This window comes from Hypoxylon trugodes, assembly GCF_022578975.1.
Source record: "Hypoxylon trugodes strain CBS 135444 unplaced genomic scaffold F4822scaffold_5, whole genome shotgun sequence".
Classification (NCBI taxonomy): Eukaryota; Fungi; Ascomycota; class Sordariomycetes; order Xylariales; family Hypoxylaceae; genus Hypoxylon; species Hypoxylon trugodes.
The window spans coordinates 1,680,441-1,697,735 of NW_026250020.1; the positions used below are offsets into that span (position 1 = coordinate 1,680,441).

A 17,295-nucleotide genomic window follows, 5' to 3' on the forward strand; every position below is an offset into this window, starting at 1 on the left:
ACTTACCATGACCTTGAACATTCTAACTAAACGGACGAATCATGAACTGTCCGAGTACCAACCAAGCGGCAAGATTACAAAATATTCTTGGCGACCTGCTGGATTCGTGCTGTTCCACCACATGGTTTTTATGAGGCCGATGCTACGCTGCCTGTCAGTTACGTCGTCTACCCCAACTTTTCCAAGAAAGCGGAGTAGCTTCACAGGCTAACCGAAGCCCGTAAGCTGGGTTAAGCTGGGGATCGACGGGGCTGCTGGGTTCTAATGTACCTAGGAGGAGGTAAGATTAATAAAATTCCCCAGCCCTACTCCCCTGTAAGAAGTCAACGTGATGAGTGCCTACGCGATCCCATTGTCCAACCAAATCAAGTTTCTCCGAACGGGGGTTCCTCCTTTGATGGCTGAATTCATATAAGTCGCGAATCCTTTCCCCAGGGTTTCGATCTTTCTCTTTTTGCTCTTCCTCTCCCACCGTCCATTACGACGAGCACACCGCACTAGTGTCAATAAACAAAGCGTGTCTCACCCCTCGAGTCAACATGCGTCTACACACTAGCATTGCTTCTTTAGGAGCACTCCTGCTCCCATTGACCTCGGCGCAGCCCACCGGGAGCTCCGGGAGTGGCAATGGATCAAGCAGTTTAGGACCTGATGAGAATGGTTTCTATTGGATCTACGGCGAGGGTATCACAGCCGCGTTCATTACCTATGGTGCTTCCGTCGCAAAGCTACTAGTTCACGACCAATACGGCATTGAACGAGATGTTGTAGCCGGTTTCGACAATGCTACCGCCTACACACTTGATGCGGCTCACCCTCATCTCGGTGGTGTACCGGGTCGATACGCAAACCGTATTCAGAACAGTACCTTCACAATTGATGGCGAAACTTATCACGTTGACCCCAACGAGAACCCCACCGCAGATGCTCCAGATGGCGCCGATACTCTACACGGTGGCCATGACGGTTGGGACTACCGGAATTTCACAGTTGCCTCTCACACAAATGATAGCATAACGTTCACCATTGTCGACCCCGATGGAAAGGAAGGTTTCCCTGGAGAGGTTATTTCTTACATCACCTACACTCTCGGCAAGCGCACATGGAACTTTAAGATGGTGGCTATTGCAACTACCAAGAAGACACCCATCATGCTTAGCAGCCACACGTACTGGAACTTGGATGGTTATGCCAACAATGAGACTAACACTGTCTTGAACCACACTTTCCACCTGCCGTACAGTGGACAACGTGTTGGCGTTGACAACATTTTGATCCCGACGGGTGATATCTTGGCCAACAAGGAGGGATCCGTCAACGATTTCTGGAGTGCGCCCAAGCAAATTGGAGCTGATCTTCAGAAGCCTGAGGCTGATGGCAACTGCGGTTTCAACTGCACTGGTTACGGTAATTATCCCCAGCACCACCATCAGGAATACTTTGTGACGAGGTGACTAATTTGGTTATTTAGATACTTGCTGGCTGATCAACCGAGGCCAGGAGGGCCCCTACGACTGGCGCGCTGAGGGTGGCTACGTCGCCCGTCTGCACTCACCGTGGTCGGGTATCCAACTCGACGTCTACACAGACCAAGAGGCGTACCAAATGTACTCCTGCAACGGCCAGAACGCCACCATGCCCCTCAAGACGACGCAAGGTCTCTTCGACAACGAGGACTTCCCCCGAACTATTCCTCAGCACGGCTGTCTCGTCATGGAGGTTGAGGACTGGATCGACGCTATCAACCACCCCGAATGGGGACGCGACAGCAAGCAGATCTATGGACCCGGTGGTGACCCTTACGTCCTCCAGGCTAGTTATGTCTTCAGCATTAATACTACATCGTCTTAGGTAGACGGTTGTGGGGATTAAAGTGCGGATAGTGCGAAGATTAATATTAATGCTCATCAAAGCGGTAATACTACAGTCCCGGTAGCCATTTCGAGTGCCGCGGTAAATAGATGCTATATAGCTAGGATATCTACGGTATTTAGCGCTGTTGTAATATTCATGCTGGCGGTATGGCGCCGTACTATTTATATATACTTAATTGATGAATTAACAAAGAACCAGCTCACGCCCTTGGTTTCGTGTGACTCTTGGTTGTATTTTGACATTTTCGTTAAGATTAGGGGTTACCTTCAAAAAAAGTTACCAACTATATTATCCACAGCCTGCACCAAAACCGCCATTATAGTAATTCATAACACTAGCCAAAAACACTTTTTTTCCTACAAAGATATGGAGTATCAGCAACTAAGCCGTCGCTCGTCGTTTTAGCATCATGTAAGAGCACGTTAACTAGTAGGCGCCACGCGAGCAGGCGTTACACTCGCCCCCGCAACAACCATCTACATTCGTCAACAATACTATACTATTCGTCGTTAAGTAACATGCGTGATGTTTTGGAAACGATCGCAACGTTCAGTAACGACAATGGTGTTATTTTAGTTCCATTTTGGGATGAGCTCTATATAAACCAGCTCAAAACCGACGATGACTTCAGATATCATATTATCATTATCAACAGTTAGGTATCATACTAGACCATCTTGAGTTATCCACATCGTTTGAATTCACTTCGTCTGAATTCACTTCGTTTTCGATTACCACAAGTCAAGGCACCACTAATCACGATGTCGTACGGCAGACCCTTTCAGTACCGCAATTCCACTACCTCCTCTGATTCTCACGATGACCCCAACTATCGTGAGTATCCACATAATCCCAATTATTTTGAGGAACCTCCAGATATACCATATGAATATCCCACGTATCACCAGAATCCTGAAGCCCCCGAGTCACGCGAGTATCCCGATATTCCCGAGCCCAGTGAGCAAACTCAAGCCCCTCCTACCCCTCAGGCCCCTCAGGCCCAGGCCGCTGAACCAGCACAAACCACACCCCACCCCGGCGACCCTCCCCCTAAGCCCATTCCCATGCGCTTCGGACAAGCTAACAACAGCGGCGGCGGCCACTACTCATCACGCGCAGCGCACGAGCACTGGGTCCTACTCACAGAAGAACTCACACGTCTCCGAGCCGCCACCATCTTCGGAAGGACATCACAGATTGAGAATTTAAGTCGCATCACGCGGATCCAAGCCGGTGTAGACTCTCTCCATATGGCCGGGACCATGGCGCAACAACAGCAACAACCAGGTCAACGACGTAGTCGACGTCTACGTTTCCCAACCCCACCTGAATCCTCCGCCTCGGACTCGGACTCGGACTCCGGCTCGCCCACCTACGACCGCATGCACACCAGAGAGCGAGGCTGGGAAGGCGCACGCCGGCGCAGCAATCGGGTCGAGAAAAATCGGTATCCCAAGGAACAAGAACAGTACGAAAGAGCCCAAGACAAGAAAGCGCGTGAGGAGGGGAAGAGCGCATCGGGCATGAAGGGTAGCAAGTGGCCTCGCGCGATCAGGATCGCAGCTTCGGGTGCTGTGTTCATTGGCTCGTTTTTCCTTGGTTTCTTTAGGAACGACTGTCTTGATGAGTACCTCGCGTGCATGATTAATAAGAACGTTTTACCACTAATTAAGACGAACGCGGGTGATGTAGATTAAGGCAGTTGTTCTTGTAGTTGTGCTAGTTGTGTTAGCCGTCTAGCTATTTGTTTGTTTCGTCATGTTTTTCGATGTTTAGTGTTTAGCTCGTTAGGAAATATAAGATAAAATACCAAAAAAAAAAAAAAAAAAAAATATCGAGAGGACTTGCTCTCATGTGATCGTATTGTGTTCTGGTGACATACTGCTTAAATAGCCCTATATATCAGCGGTTAGTTGCCTGGTATGATATGGGCAGCCCATTCCCGTTATATCAGGCGTAAATGGTCTACGAGTATATGTCGACTTCTTTTACATATATCAGTGGAAACGCCGTGTTGTGTTTTTCTTTTAGATCGTATTTGATCGACCTCGGATTCTAGAATAGGACTTTTGTCCACGCTGTGATTCGTAAAATAGTATAGAACAAGGGATATGTCTCTATCAACTCGACACCTGGATATCCTTTGTCCTACCCAGTCCCTCTCTTGCATAGTAATCCATAGGGTACACACCACTCTTGCTCCAATCTTGCCTCTCATTGAGCGCGACCAACGCTTCGTACGGCGTCAATAGCGGGCGCGGGAACGCATAGCCCCAGTCGATGCTTAGTCGTGGGCAGGCCACTTGGACCCAGCATTCAACGTCGCTCATCATCGCCAATTTGCCCGGGAAGATCTCACTTAGTAGTAAATTCACCCAAGGCATTCCCATCTCCTTGAGCTTGTTCTCGATAAGCGTCATCGTATGCGGATTACCCTGACGGCCAAGTGATCCTAGGATGAGCCCCCACTTCTTTGCCCTCTTCGCCGTTGAGATAGCATCTCTGCGTAAACTTTGCATTTCCTCGTGACCATATGTCTCGCGTGTGAGTTTCCTCGAGTACGGATCATAACGATAAGCCGGGATTTTAGGGTTATGGATCATGATACTCTCAAGATGGAAGCGACCGTCTCCAAGGTAAAGGATAAGGTCTACATTCTCCGAGTCGGATAAGCGCGGGGAGGTACATCCTAGAATCTCACCCTTGGATAAAGGTGCGATTTGAGGAATTAATACCTTGAATCCGGCCTTTTCCAGTGTTGACTTAACACCATGAATAGTGGCGTTGAATTGAATCGTTCCAACTATCGCGACCGTCTTCGGTGGTGCGAAATTCCGCTCCAAGGTATTTGATAGATGTGATGTATCTATGCTGATATCGACAAAGACATACAATACCCTTATCTTAGTAACATCAACCGGTATCAGACAGCTATGAGCATAATGAACGAGAAGGTCGCATCCTAGTGCTCGTGCTGTATAATCATCGATACAACAAGCACCGTAGGTAACATCTCCCATGATGAGGGTCTCAATCCCCGGACAGAATTGAGTGAGAATATCTGAAATGGTGGTGGCGAACATAAGTAAGCCTTCGGGCATTTGCAGTGCGACCCTTTTCGCACCCGAAGATCGGATGCGATGAATGGTCTTGTGTATCTCAAAGGAATAGTTGGCGGGCAACAAGGCGATCGCTTCCTTCAACTCCGGGTCATTCAAGATCTCCGGTGGTACTTGATTGAGAAGTCTCGGCGCCCGCCGGGGTTGCGATGCTAGTATTCATTTTTAGTCGCTCATTTTCATGTCAAATGTGATTTATGCCTCACCTTGAAGAGCCCCGCCATCTTCTATTGGGGCACCACTACCGCCATTTCTTGCAGAATTTGCAGCGGTTCTTCGGCCTACAAATCTCTTTTTGGGTTGCTTTTTGGTGGGTGGTGGCGCATGGGCCTCTTCAATATCTGCCGCAATACCTAGATCGGTTTGTGCCCGATCTTCCTCCATAATTTTGGTTGGTATGATATAAGTAATCAGAGCAGGCGGTATGGTACCGGAGTGGAAAATCGGATAGAAATATCTTAATTTTGGTAGTTGAGTAAAATAGTTGTAAAGTTGAGGTTTATTAAGACGGTCTCGTCTAGTGAAAAGTCAGATAGCGAAGTAGTCTTGATAAGTACCTAGGTACCGATATTGGAAAAGCGACTAAACAGAACCTTTCCAACCCGAACAATTCTATTTTCTACACTTGACTCCTTTATAAAATATTATATAATTTCTGTGCTCTACCAAATAAAGGACTTTATAGTGATGGTTTTGAAATCATTTCCCTTGATTTTATTTGTTTTGATATATTTGAATTTGTTAGATTTGTCCAAGAAGTTGCTTGACACTGAAAGTACTGATGTTCTTGGGTAGTGGATATATCCATATATGATAGTGAATATCTCCCTCTATTCTTATACGTTTGGTTTTATAATTCATTTCAAGGTAAATATCTATATCATTAATAAATCATAAAATATATATAAACCACCCATTTCATATACATCATAACATCTCATTCATACCCAAGCTATTCAAGCTCATACCCAAGTTACTCCGCCTTCCCCAACACAACCGAATTATCCGTAACAGTATCATTATACGCACTAACATCACGATAATACAATTCCGCACTACGCGGCGTACCATCCTCCTCCTCATCAAACACACCCCGGAACGAAAATTCCTGATGCGCCGACCCAACACCCGTACTATTACTATTATCAGCAGGCCTCTCATACGTCGCAGAACCATTCTTCCACGTGCTCAGCAACGAACCCACGAACGGCGGCGCGTCAGCGCTGGTCCCGTTTGCGGCGAGGAATGCTTCGAGACCGGTTGGAAACACGGAGTCACCGCGTACTTCGTGGACTAAGGTTTGGTTCAGGTCCGCTTGTAGGGTTAGATTACCCTCGGGTGAGTACGCGGAAGTGCTGTTGCAGAAGAGCGGGTAGCTATAACTAGACGAGTACGAAATATCCAACCCTGCGCCCGTGGCGGCGTCGGCGCCGGCGATGCCGAAGGTGTTTATGTTATCGTAACCTTGTGCAGATAGGCCGCCGTTGTTGGAGTATGAGAGTGATTGCGTCCATGTCGCTGTACCTTCGCCCTTTTGTGTTTTCACGTACGAGCTGATGGATAGCGTACGCGTTACTGCGATTGTGTAGTCGAGGGTTTCGTTGGCGCCTGATGCATTCTGCGTGAATCGTTGCGAGAATGAAATACTGGGTTCGCTGGCGTATGCGGAGCCTAGTACACCGGTTGTGATGGAGTCCTCGTCGTCGAGCCAGACGAAGATCTTGCCGGTTATGTACCATTCCTCGTCTACGGTAGAGGAGAGTTTAGCGCTTGACACTCCATCGTCCTCGAGACCGACAACTTGGATGGTGAATGTGTGCTCCTTGCCATCGGAGAGAAGCGGTAGCCAAGGCGTGATGTCGATTTCATGTTCCTTGATATCAAACGCTTGGAGTCCAACAATTGGTCGGTGCAATTGAGGAACAACACCTCCGGTGTAAACCACCGGAAAGGGCCAGTCAACTCCGGCGAGTTCACCATCAATTAAAACCTGCACTTCTCGGAAAGGCGAGTAACCGGGGTACGTGCCGTATTCAGCTTCAAAGGTATTGATGGCGCTTTGTGGCACATTACTCCACCAGAATTCCTCATCGCCCTGGGCCTTAACATCCACTGTAAATACAGCGCGATTAGCGTTCTGCGGGAAGCCGACAGTATTAGTGGCGTTCTGATCCGGGTACACGAATTGGCTTGGCTGCCCAGCCGACCCATTTCTTGTGGAAATGGGGATGATCAGATCGGCGGGCGCACGGGTACTAGCAGCGATAGCTGCAGGGCTTTTGAAGAATGTCGCCGTAAGCGTCGTATTTAGGATCCCCGTGTACGTAGCATCCACATTATTTTCCAGGTCGAAGATAAGAGTCTGCGGCTGCTTCCAGAGAGACGTAAAGGGAGTCAGGTCTTTCAACCATGACCAGCGGATGCCGTAGGATGTAGGCTCGGCAGTTGACGTTCTCCACACTTCGGTATCTCCGATGTAGAATACGCCCGTTCGATCATATTGTCGTCCTTTCACTAAAACGGTGAAGTTGATGACTACGTGATCGAATTCAAAATCCGGTGGTGTGTAATTGCCTTGATTTGAGTCAATAGGTGAATTTAATACAGGCATAAAGGTGGCATATGCATACCGACAAACGGACTACCATAGCTGCTGGCGAATGAATGCTCCATCAAAACCACCGTTTGTCCAGCGGATTCTTCAGCTGGGGCCAATACCGGTTCGGAAACTTGAAAACATTCCAGTGGCGTGCTCGTAGCAGCGGGCGCACTTTCGCTTGTCGTCGCCGCCAACACTGCATCTCCAGCTACAATATCATTGAATCGAGCAAGAGGACTGCGCGCTCTTCTCGAGCCCTTTCCAACGGCATTCCTCGGTGGGTACCTCGCATCGGGATGTGCTAAGCACAATCCCACGAGTACATTAACAAGAACAAACCATCTCGCCATATTGTTCAAGCCCAGGAGCGCCATTGTTCCTCAATTGGTCCAATTGCTCAAGACAATAAGTCAGTGGCTTGGCCGGTCAAGCTGAGAACAAAAAGAAAAAAAGAGGATGGATGTCGATCCGAACTTAAGCGCGCACCATTTTCCCTTGCCTTGCGTGCTACCGACCCATGCATTCCCGGAATCGCGGCGCAATTTGTAAAAACAAAGAGAGCGCTGATAACGATTGCACGGGCAAATCAGCCGAGAATAGAAGGTGATATGCCAAGCAATCTCCAGGGGTACCTAGAACGCTTCTCCATTTTCTTTACCAAGATTTTGGTCTATCAGTAAGCAGAGAATGGTAGACCGAGAAGAATAAACTGTAATGTTCGGACAATAGGTTGAGGCAGATGGAGTTTACGTAGTAAGAATATTCAAGATACTGCAAGATGACATCGTCAATGTTTTGTTGCCTTCTCTTTTTTGCTATTATATAATCGAAGGATATCATCGGAAATAACCCACGGTAAGCTACAGCACGCCACATACCTAGGTACCTACCGTGGTCTCACTGTTCTTATTGCCGAAGAGGTGGGTTGTCTCACTATTTGTGCCTGCTCGGCTACACCTTGGGCGAATCAATCCAAAACATCACGTTTGTTGCCGAGTTCTATTGTGAATCAATCATCGCACGCTCTGTTTCGTCACAGAGTATATTGTTTATGAACTCAACCGATGTTGTAAATATCCGACATGTTTGTTCTAGAATTTCCGGGTATATATATGTGGTGTCAGCACGTCATCTAGATTGTGCATTGAGCCATTCATTCAAAAAAAAAAAAATCCAGAAAAACTGATCACTTACCAATCACAGTCCATCATTAGTATTAACAATTGCCTTCAAGATCTCGATCGCGATCTCTGTTTTACTTTAACTCTTTCGCAAACAAACCACATTCATAATGGCGGGCGCCCGTTTTCCAGACACGACCTTTCTCGACCACCCTCCGCCCGAACACACCAAGACTTACGACCCCGCCGCATCACTCCTCACTTCGAAGATCGGCGGGACGGAGGTATGGAACATAGGCTTCATGCTCATCTTAAAATGTCGACCAGGATACCCCGGCTGCGATATCGAGCATGACAACACCTCCATGGCCCATGGGCTCGTGGACGATAAAGTAAAGCAGGAAGTAGGCAAGACTGTCGCTTCGTGGGAAGACGATGATGGTCGATTTCTCATCCTCCAAGAACGAGTTCGCGGCCAGCCATTAAATGACGTGATAGAGTACCTCAGCGAAGAAGATCTTGCGCGCATAGGCTGGCAACTAGGTGAGTTTCTCTCCCACCTTAAGGGATGTGTTTCGGAGGATATGAAGATGGGTGATGGGCGTCCCGTCATCGACCGTCGACTCTTCAAGCCCTCCCCTCCCGGGGAGGAAGCTCCTGACTACACTCTATGTTTCACCGAAGACGAGGTTCGGGAGAACCTAGCGCAGAGGCTCCGGGGCAGAATGAACGATAGGATACTTAACGAGTTCATGGCTAGGATGCCGGCCACTAAGCCGTTCACCTTCAGCCATTCGGATATACACGGGGCAAATATCATGGTTGAGGACGGGCAATTCACCGGTCTCATCGATTGGGAGCTTGCTGGATTCTATCCCGAGTGGTGGGATTTCGTCAATTGCTGTCAAACTATAAGCGACTACCTCCCGAAGAATATCCAACGCGAAGCTGCTCTGCGTTGGTTTCACGTTTACGCCGCGATTCGAGATAATGAGCACGATGCTTTGGTCACGAGAATGTTATTAAATTATATTTGCTTTCCGATGCCGTAGTAGGTAATGTAAAAAAGGGTTGGGCTCGGCGAGAGTAGGTAAACTCCTGTTTACTTAGGTGAGTGGGACAGGTACATAGGCCTGTGCGATATTTATATATAAATAAAGTAGGTTCCTTACTATGATAAAAACTGGTAGCAGTGATAAACCTCGTCGCGTACTTCAATTGGTAAGTAGAACGAGCCTCATCGTCGTGTTAATAATATGCCCCCACAAACGAGGGACCTCTACCCCGTTAGACAGCATCAGTCACTTGACTGGGTAAACAATTCCTTGTGCAATAAGAGACGTTGACTGGTGAATTGCGTGTGGTTGAAGACACGATTCATGGTTATGCATCTGGGGACTAAACGTTGTTGTTGACACATCGGTTCGCTCCATCAACTGTGGGGGATGAACCTGGATGGTCCTTAGTGGGTTAAATGTGACAGCTATGAGTAGTAAGATGATGGTCTGGGGATCATACGACAGCGATCGATCTTAACTTACAGGCTTAATTGACCTGGGCTCAGTTGAATTGAGAAGTTTGAAGACATCGTCCGACTAGAACATGGTTTTCTTAGGAGGGTTGCCACAATAATGTAGTACGTGTATAGCGATGTAAGAAAGAAAAGAGGGTGTAATAGGACTTGGCCCAGTTAGTGTAGGTGATGAAGAACAGAAATGCTAGACTAAACCTTAGATGGGCTCATTTGTAAGAAATTAACATACTTTGAATCCACAGCAAACTTACTACCCCAGGAACAGTGTTTGGACACCTCAGCGGTCAGTGGGCCTAGCCGCTTTTAGCAGCAAGAATGGGTCGATTTCATTGACTGTGATCCACTAACAGTCTGGGGAAGCGGGGTTAGCGTTCCGGGGCAAGTCCCCTGAGTCCACTCTGTCGTGGACACCGCACGTGAGAAGCTGCCTATTTATTATTTTATTCATCCCCAAAGAAAAAAGAATTATCAAAATTATCAACAATAAAAGTCGAAATTATCAGATGTCAATATTTACACATATCTAGGGCTGAAATCCAACTACTTATAGTTGAGTGACATCACACAGCCTACCTGAAGGCAAGGTACCTAACTGATCGACAAATTACGTGTTGGCCTGTTGCGTATGGTGTGGTAGATGTGGTAGGGAATAAGGGAATAATACCCCAACTCGTATTATATTGGTCTTGTATACATGTACATCCACACACTTCCCCGACCATTACAAGTCATGCAACCAGTACCATCTCCTGCAACAACAAAGGCAACTCAGCCCTCATGCGAACCTAGGACGTAATGGGATACTCACATGCGGCGCCATAGTAATAAGGGCAGCGTAAGCCTGTAAGATCCGGCCTGTGGTACAGCTCCCTGCTGGGCTAGTCCAGCATAATCAACCTAATCCTGGATTATACCCCGGATGATTGGCCCTTGAAGGGGTTGACGCAACATCATTGTCAGTTATTATTGGTCTACCCCGCTTCATCGCTTCCTCTCAGCGCCTTTCCCCAGACAAACAAACTGGGTTCAGGTCATTCCATTTCCTAAGGCGGCAGGCAATGGGTAGGTAAGGTAGGCCAGGTAGGTATCAAGACTGCCTGCCGCTCTCCTCTCGCCCCCTTTAAAAGCCAGCAGTTTCCCTCCTTCACCTCGAGACGTTACACTCTCCATTTGTTGTCTGTACCTTTCAACAAGTTTCATCATTATTACCGCTATATGATTGGTATCGACTCAAGTGTAGTGTCGAAGAAACCCTAACACCATCTACGAACTGCCGATCTAGATCGATCCGGTACGATTGCTCCTATTCTTATAGTCCTGTTCCTCTCCCCCTCCTTTTCATCTACTAACGAAGTCATATCAAGCGGACCTAGGACCATCTCCTTTCATTTATATCAAATTTTATTACATATTATCATCAATCATCCAACATGCCTGTCCGTCTCCCCCGAGCACGATCAACTGAGATCGCTACGTTCGGTCTCGCTGGCGTCGCTGGCTTCGCACCTTTCTACTTTATCCTCCCGGGCGCCGAAGAACGCCTAGCAACGCAGACCGCCCGGTGGGCGCCCCGATGGGAGCGTAACATCTCCTACTTCGCCCCTCCGGCCAGGATGATCGCCCAACGCGTAGAACCCCGCGTTGAGAGGACCGTCAAGAAGATCGACGACCGTCTACCCCTAGAGAAGATGACCAAGAACGTCGACAGGCGAATCAAGTACGGCATCGACAAGATGTCCAAGCAGTAAATTATTTACTTTGTCGGATGGGGATAAAGGTTAGGCTCATTGGGATTGTATATAACTTATACCATATATGACATGAGAGGATGGGATAAACATAAGAATTGTACTCTCTTTAAATTGCGAGTACGGGCGCGATGCGCTCTGGACAAGTTCATAGATGACATGTCCGATTATACAATAGCTACAATCAAAGCTGTGTAAAAGTTACCACATTACTTCGTTCTTCCTACTTGTGATGATACTATGTTTTTACTGTCTCCGCCCACTTCTAAGACCATTGAGGGCGGTAAGTCCTTACGAGTCCTACATCCTTTTCTATTCAATCCAATGGCACCTGTACCCCATTGACGCCCAATATCCAAGAATAGCATCCATGTCTCCTCAATGATGTTTCCACTGGTGGTACGATCCGCCCACATAATCTCCAACCACCCCACAACGAAACCAGTGTTGAATATTTACGTCCGCATTCCACAGAGCATCAGATGCGTGCATATCCAGCCAAGAGCCCACGTCCAGACTCAAGGGATAAATTCAATTTACTTACTTAGGTATTCATCTTGCGTTATAGTGGACATCTACATAAATATAGCTTTGGTTTCTCGTGTTGGGAGCATTGTTGTCGCCTATGTAACTTTCTGTTTAAAGTGTGCGCCGGCGTAATAGGTTGATACAAAACGTTGACGCTCAGGCGTGTCCGCTCAATCCTACTAGAGGAAAGGGTATTGGCTTTTTGGTAAGTCTATGTGCTAGGTAGGCAATCGTTCCGTGGCCTTGACTCGATTCCGACGCCATTGAAGAGAGGACTCAATCCAACCCCCCAAAACAGATGATGATCTTCTAATTTTGTTGCTGAGTTGCTGTTCTGCGGCATGTATCATAGGTGTACTAGGGTCGTTAGGCCTGTCTTTTTTTAAGACTTTGATGTTCTTTCCTAGGAGGCGTTGCCGTACTTCGGTCTTGCTGACCTTCACTACAATCCATACAATAAGAGAGAAGCCCACCAACACTCCAACTGAGTAAATACAATATTAGTACCTGGGTGGGATGTCATTCTCTCTGCCGGGGGTTGTTATAGGGCACTTACCTAAGATACCGAAGACCAATCCTGGTGGGAAAAGAACATTATCACCCGAATGTGGAAATACTGAAATATTCACTGCAAATAGGGAGGTTACAAATGATAATGGTGTCTTGATAGAGGCCGGTTAGCTAGGACATATCGTTCGATTGGGGGGTAGCAGTGGCGATAGGACTCACAAATATGATAGTTACAACCGTGAAAACCATTAAAGTCTCTCCTTGTTTTCTCGTATTTTCAGCTTCGTGTAGGTTGAGATGGTTCATACGTAATTCTAGAACGGACTCGACCTGTGTTCGTGTTAGATATAGTCATTTGTTAAGGCGGTTGAAGCAGGCTACATACATTTTTCTCCACCTCTTCCGCAAATTCAAGTAGTCCTTGGATTCGGTCTAAGACATAGCTCGGATCCGTACCCTTCCCAGAATTGTCATTCTGCTTACCATCAGAATCTTCACTATAACCGGTGGGCTGATTGGATAGTTGGTTCCACACTCGTTGCTGAGTCCGAACAACCGATCTTATCATCTTTAGTTCGCCTCGTATATCTTGAATTTCGGTGAGGAGTTCCGTCGCTTTTGAAACGTCTTTGTGAATCTCATCTTCCCCCTCAATAGGCACATCGCCTATTTGGTCTCGGAATTTTTTACGCAGATCACTTTCTTGTTTACTCTTCAATTGATGGCATATTAGATACTGAAGAGAATGGAATCCAGTTTGGAAAACTTACCACACGCTCAATAGAGCTCGCGAATATTTCGTCTACTAAGTAGCTCTCAGATTGCTCCTCGTCGGAGTCCGCGAAGTTTACGTCTAACGTCAAGTTATCAACGATATTAACGTAAAAGTTAAAAATGAATTTGACAAAGCTGTCGGTCGAAGCTAGTACAGCTTCTCTGTTGAAACTATTGTCGCTATCGCTCAGGCGGTCCAATATTCCCTCAAACATCGGGTCAGTGTCTGCTCTCGGGTAATGGGTCGTCCCGGTAATTATAGTTTCTGGGAATAGGTAAGCCACGTTAGTATTTCGACTGAAGAACTCTGATAATATGCATACTTTCATCAATAACCCACAACCAAAGTTGGCCAACATGTAGTATTTCCGAGGTCTGCTTCCCTTCCCTTTCTCTCTTCGTACTCTCTGGACCTGTGCTCCCTACCCCGTTCCTCAGGCCCATGAATCGTGATACGACTTGATCCTCATCCGTTACAGCTTCACTTCTTCCACGATAGTACATGTCTAGGGTCCGGGATCTATGGAAGGGTAATTTGAAGTCTTCGCTTTGTGTATGTTCATCATCATCTAGGATGTCTTCAACCTTATGAGGTTGAGGTGCACATTTGATGTAGGGAACCTTAAGAGGCTGTCAGTACATCGACCGGTAACGTGGGGTTTTTATACTCTTACATAGAGTGCCAATTGGTTTATCGCCTCCTCGGTTTTATTTGTCTCTTGGTTATTTCTCACCCTATGGAAGGCTTTTCTCTGTAAGCATAATTCAGTATTGGTGATCTAGTTAAGCATAGAGACGGAACGAACTTACGGAACAATTCGGATGCATGTACTTTCCTCCAGACCCGCTCTCGGGAAGTTCATGCCAACTATTCTCAAGGAACTGAAGCCTCTTCTTAATCTCATCTACCTTATGGTATTTTGCTTGGTATGTGACGGTGGCCGCATCCTGTGGCGCCATATTCAATTTAATCAGTCACCAATTTGCTCTTGATTTCAAGGTCGATACTAACCGTCGTCCATTGAATCTGAGACAAATATGATTAGTGGTCTCCTTTTCCCAGGGAAAGGGGCAGTTCATTGCTCACGGAGTTCGCATGTAAATGTATCCACCTGAATCTAAAGCTCGAAGGACCATATGTATTTTTGGCAAAGCCAGGCATTTTTTGGGCCAATAACTCGACCACGCTCTCGGCACCTGGCTTCAATCCCTTGCCTTCGCCGGAATACAGAAGCTCATGAACTTTGCGAGAATGACAGAGCATACCGAATTGATTCTTTTCGTTATAGAGGTCAACAATAGTCGATTGGAATTCTTTTGAAAGATCTTTATCTGTGTCACGGGAATCCGGCATGAAGCCGTCTCTGTTTCGCTCCGTCCCGTTGTATTTTACGAAAGGCTCATCCCAGATCGAGCCATCAGTTCCCAAACCGTGAGTACGACCACGGTCGCGTACAAGTGACTTCGCGTGTACTTTTTCTGAGATTTTCCAGCGTTTGCTGCGTAGAAGCCACCTTACTATCTGGGGTATACCAAGGTAGGCCGAAAGATCAAGGACGTTCCATGATCTAGGGGGCCCGCCCGCCTTACTTTTTACCTCCTCTTGTAGTTCCTTTTCTAGATCCCCAAGTCTATCCTCACTCATAGCCATCCATAGTCGGTATATCACAGTCCAACTATTCCCAGGTTGTAGTTTGTGGAAGGCAAATTTCACCATGTCTAGATCCGGCTCTCTATAGGCCACCTGTAGGAGCTGAAACAACCTGTCTTCGCCAGTAAGGATTTTGAGTATCGCATCCATCCTCTCCTTGTCATCAGTCTCATAGTCATCTTGATCGTCCTTGTTCTCGCGATTGACGATGGTACCCTGGGGACTTTTCTGATTCTGACCGATCATAGCCCCATAATCCTCACCATAATCCTCACTGCCGATAACAAGGTAATTGTTTATAGGGTCCCCATCATCAACGCCTAATCCATCATCCCCATCAATTAATTTCGCGGCCATTAGAGCCCAGTGAAGAACCGTCTCACCACTATGTGTGGTCAATTCACAGTTTGCCCCTTTAGCAATGAGTGATCTCGTTGTTCTGAGCATGTTCCTATCAACAGCCATATGAAGCGGCGTCGCTCCTTGAAAGTAAACTTGCTTATTGGCATCAATCCCGTCTATGGCTAGGAGTTTTTCGGTCATGAAAACGGATTCCGCGTGAAGGGCATCGTGCAGAGGCGTCCATCCGCTATCATCCGAAATATTGATATTAGCACCATTTTCAAGTAAAGCTTTGAGTATATCCTCAATTCTTTCCCTGCCACCATTCTGATTTTCGAAATTTGCACTATTCTGGCACAGTACATGAAGCGGAGTCTCGCCGATGTCATTCTTGGCGTTCACAAATTTCTTCCACTTCTCATTTTGCAATAAAAACGCAATCCCCTTTTCCAAGCCCTGCCTCACCGCGAAATGTAAAAGTGTTTCGTCATTGTCGCTTCGAAACTCTAAGAAATCTGTATTGAAGAGAATCTTTTCTGTCTCGAAGCCTGGTTGTGCAATAGACGCCAACCCGTCGAGGAAATGTTGGACCGTGTAATTCATGTGCATGGCCAGATTGACGAGTGTTGATTATCAGATTGGAAACGCAATAAAAGAGATCGCAAACAAAACGAAGGCTGATTCTATGATAGAGTGAATGCGATTCTTTACCATTGAATTGATGACAATTCGCATTGAATCATCTCATCACATAATTGCAGATCCGACTGTACACCTACCTAAGTCCTAGGTACTTAGAAATGTACATGCATACATCGTTTAGCTGAGATTTCTCTCGCGGGTTCTCACTGGCTAGGATTGCATGTGGGAGATGCGTGTCCCGCTCTTACATACCGCTTCGCAAATGATATCCATATTCGAGGTTGATCTCATGAGAAGTTGTAAATATACCTGTAGACTCTGCATTTCATGGGGATTGTCCTTCTAATATACCTTAAAGTAGTATCGGAAGTGTACCTACCTGAGTAAACACCGAAGTCCGGGAGTTTATAAGAAAAATGGTCCGGGGAGGATGGATTTATCGCGTAGAGGGGTAGCCGTCATATCCATTAATTAAATCTACCGCATGGCGTAGAAAAAAGCAATGCGCAAGTCCTTGGTCCTTGCTGGGAGGACTATAATGTAACACAATGCAGGCTGCCAAGTGCTAGCTGAAAGAGGCGAAGCGTACAGCAGTGCGACAACAGATTCATTTGGTGGCTGATATGGAACATAATTGTTTTCGGTCACTTCTTCAGCTCCTTACCCGACCCTCTTCCGAAACATCAATTGAAGAACGGTGAATTCTTGTGGACATTGAAGTGGTTCCAAGTGTTCCTCAAGATGCCATGTCTTTCTCTAAGCGGACTTTGCGGACACATCAAGTAAAATGAGAGCTAGGATAATTGAGCTGGGATCTCTCAACTTTCCAATTATCACTTAGGTATGGTACCA

At 46.8% G+C, this 17,295-nt stretch overlaps 7 protein-coding genes across 7 annotated transcripts; 4 read left to right on the forward strand and 3 right to left on the reverse strand.

The window, feature by feature from the left end:
• Nucleotides 1-539: 539 nt before the first annotated feature.
• On the forward strand, nucleotides 540-1,851 carry F4822DRAFT_429284 (galactose mutarotase-like protein; the record flags this gene model as incomplete). Its single annotated transcript, XM_051461067.1, has 2 exons — nucleotides 540-1,407; nucleotides 1,472-1,851. The coding sequence occupies 2 exons, from the start codon at nucleotides 540-542 to the stop codon at nucleotides 1,849-1,851; spliced, it is 1,248 nt and encodes a 415-aa protein (XP_051314442.1).
• Nucleotides 1,852-2,423: 572 nt separating this feature from the next.
• On the forward strand, nucleotides 2,424-3,706 carry F4822DRAFT_403503 (uncharacterized protein). The gene has a single exon (XM_051458124.1). It carries the CDS (start codon nucleotides 2,637-2,639, stop codon nucleotides 3,570-3,572), a length of 936 nt encoding a protein of 311 aa, XP_051314443.1. The 5' UTR covers nucleotides 2,424-2,636; the 3' UTR covers nucleotides 3,573-3,706.
• Nucleotides 3,707-3,721: 15 nt separating this feature from the next.
• Nucleotides 3,722-5,552, reverse strand: F4822DRAFT_403505 (putative diphthamide synthesis protein-domain-containing protein). The gene is made up of 2 exons (XM_051458125.1): nucleotides 5,201-5,552; nucleotides 3,722-5,146 (listed from the first exon to the last, which is right to left on the reverse strand). The coding sequence occupies exons 1-2, from the start codon at nucleotides 5,376-5,378 to the stop codon at nucleotides 3,996-3,998; spliced, it is 1,329 nt and encodes a 442-aa protein (XP_051314444.1). The 5' UTR covers nucleotides 5,379-5,552; the 3' UTR covers nucleotides 3,722-3,995.
• A 332-nt stretch (nucleotides 5,553-5,884) lies between these two features.
• On the reverse strand, nucleotides 5,885-8,107 carry F4822DRAFT_252960 (peptide N-acetyl-beta-D-glucosaminyl asparaginase amidase A-domain-containing protein). The gene is made up of 2 exons (XM_051454474.1): nucleotides 7,625-8,107; nucleotides 5,885-7,568 (listed from the first exon to the last, which is right to left on the reverse strand). The coding sequence occupies exons 1-2, from the start codon at nucleotides 7,965-7,967 to the stop codon at nucleotides 5,968-5,970; spliced, it is 1,944 nt and encodes a 647-aa protein (XP_051314445.1). The 5' UTR covers nucleotides 7,968-8,107; the 3' UTR covers nucleotides 5,885-5,967.
• A 777-nt stretch (nucleotides 8,108-8,884) lies between these two features.
• Nucleotides 8,885-10,595, forward strand: F4822DRAFT_429288 (kinase-like protein; the record flags this gene model as incomplete). Its single annotated transcript, XM_051461068.1, has 2 exons — nucleotides 8,885-9,732; nucleotides 10,508-10,595. The coding sequence occupies 2 exons, from the start codon at nucleotides 8,885-8,887 to the stop codon at nucleotides 10,593-10,595; spliced, it is 936 nt and encodes a 311-aa protein (XP_051314446.1).
• Nucleotides 10,596-11,011: 416 nt separating this feature from the next.
• F4822DRAFT_403524 (uncharacterized protein) lies at nucleotides 11,012-12,206 on the forward strand. Its single transcript, XM_051458126.1, has one exon. It carries the CDS (start codon nucleotides 11,679-11,681, stop codon nucleotides 11,994-11,996), a length of 318 nt encoding a protein of 105 aa, XP_051314447.1. The 5' UTR covers nucleotides 11,012-11,678; the 3' UTR covers nucleotides 11,997-12,206.
• Nucleotides 12,207-16,988, reverse strand: F4822DRAFT_403525 (uncharacterized protein). Its single transcript, XM_051458127.1, has 10 exons — nucleotides 14,896-16,988; nucleotides 14,821-14,835; nucleotides 14,619-14,756; nucleotides 14,483-14,560; nucleotides 14,132-14,429; nucleotides 13,805-14,073; nucleotides 13,420-13,746; nucleotides 13,254-13,364; nucleotides 13,081-13,186; nucleotides 12,207-13,008 (listed from the first exon to the last, which is right to left on the reverse strand). Exons 1-10 carry the CDS (start codon nucleotides 16,408-16,410, stop codon nucleotides 12,743-12,745), a joined length of 3,123 nt encoding a protein of 1,040 aa, XP_051314448.1. The 5' UTR covers nucleotides 16,411-16,988; the 3' UTR covers nucleotides 12,207-12,742.
• Nucleotides 16,989-17,295: the final 307 nt, after the last annotated feature.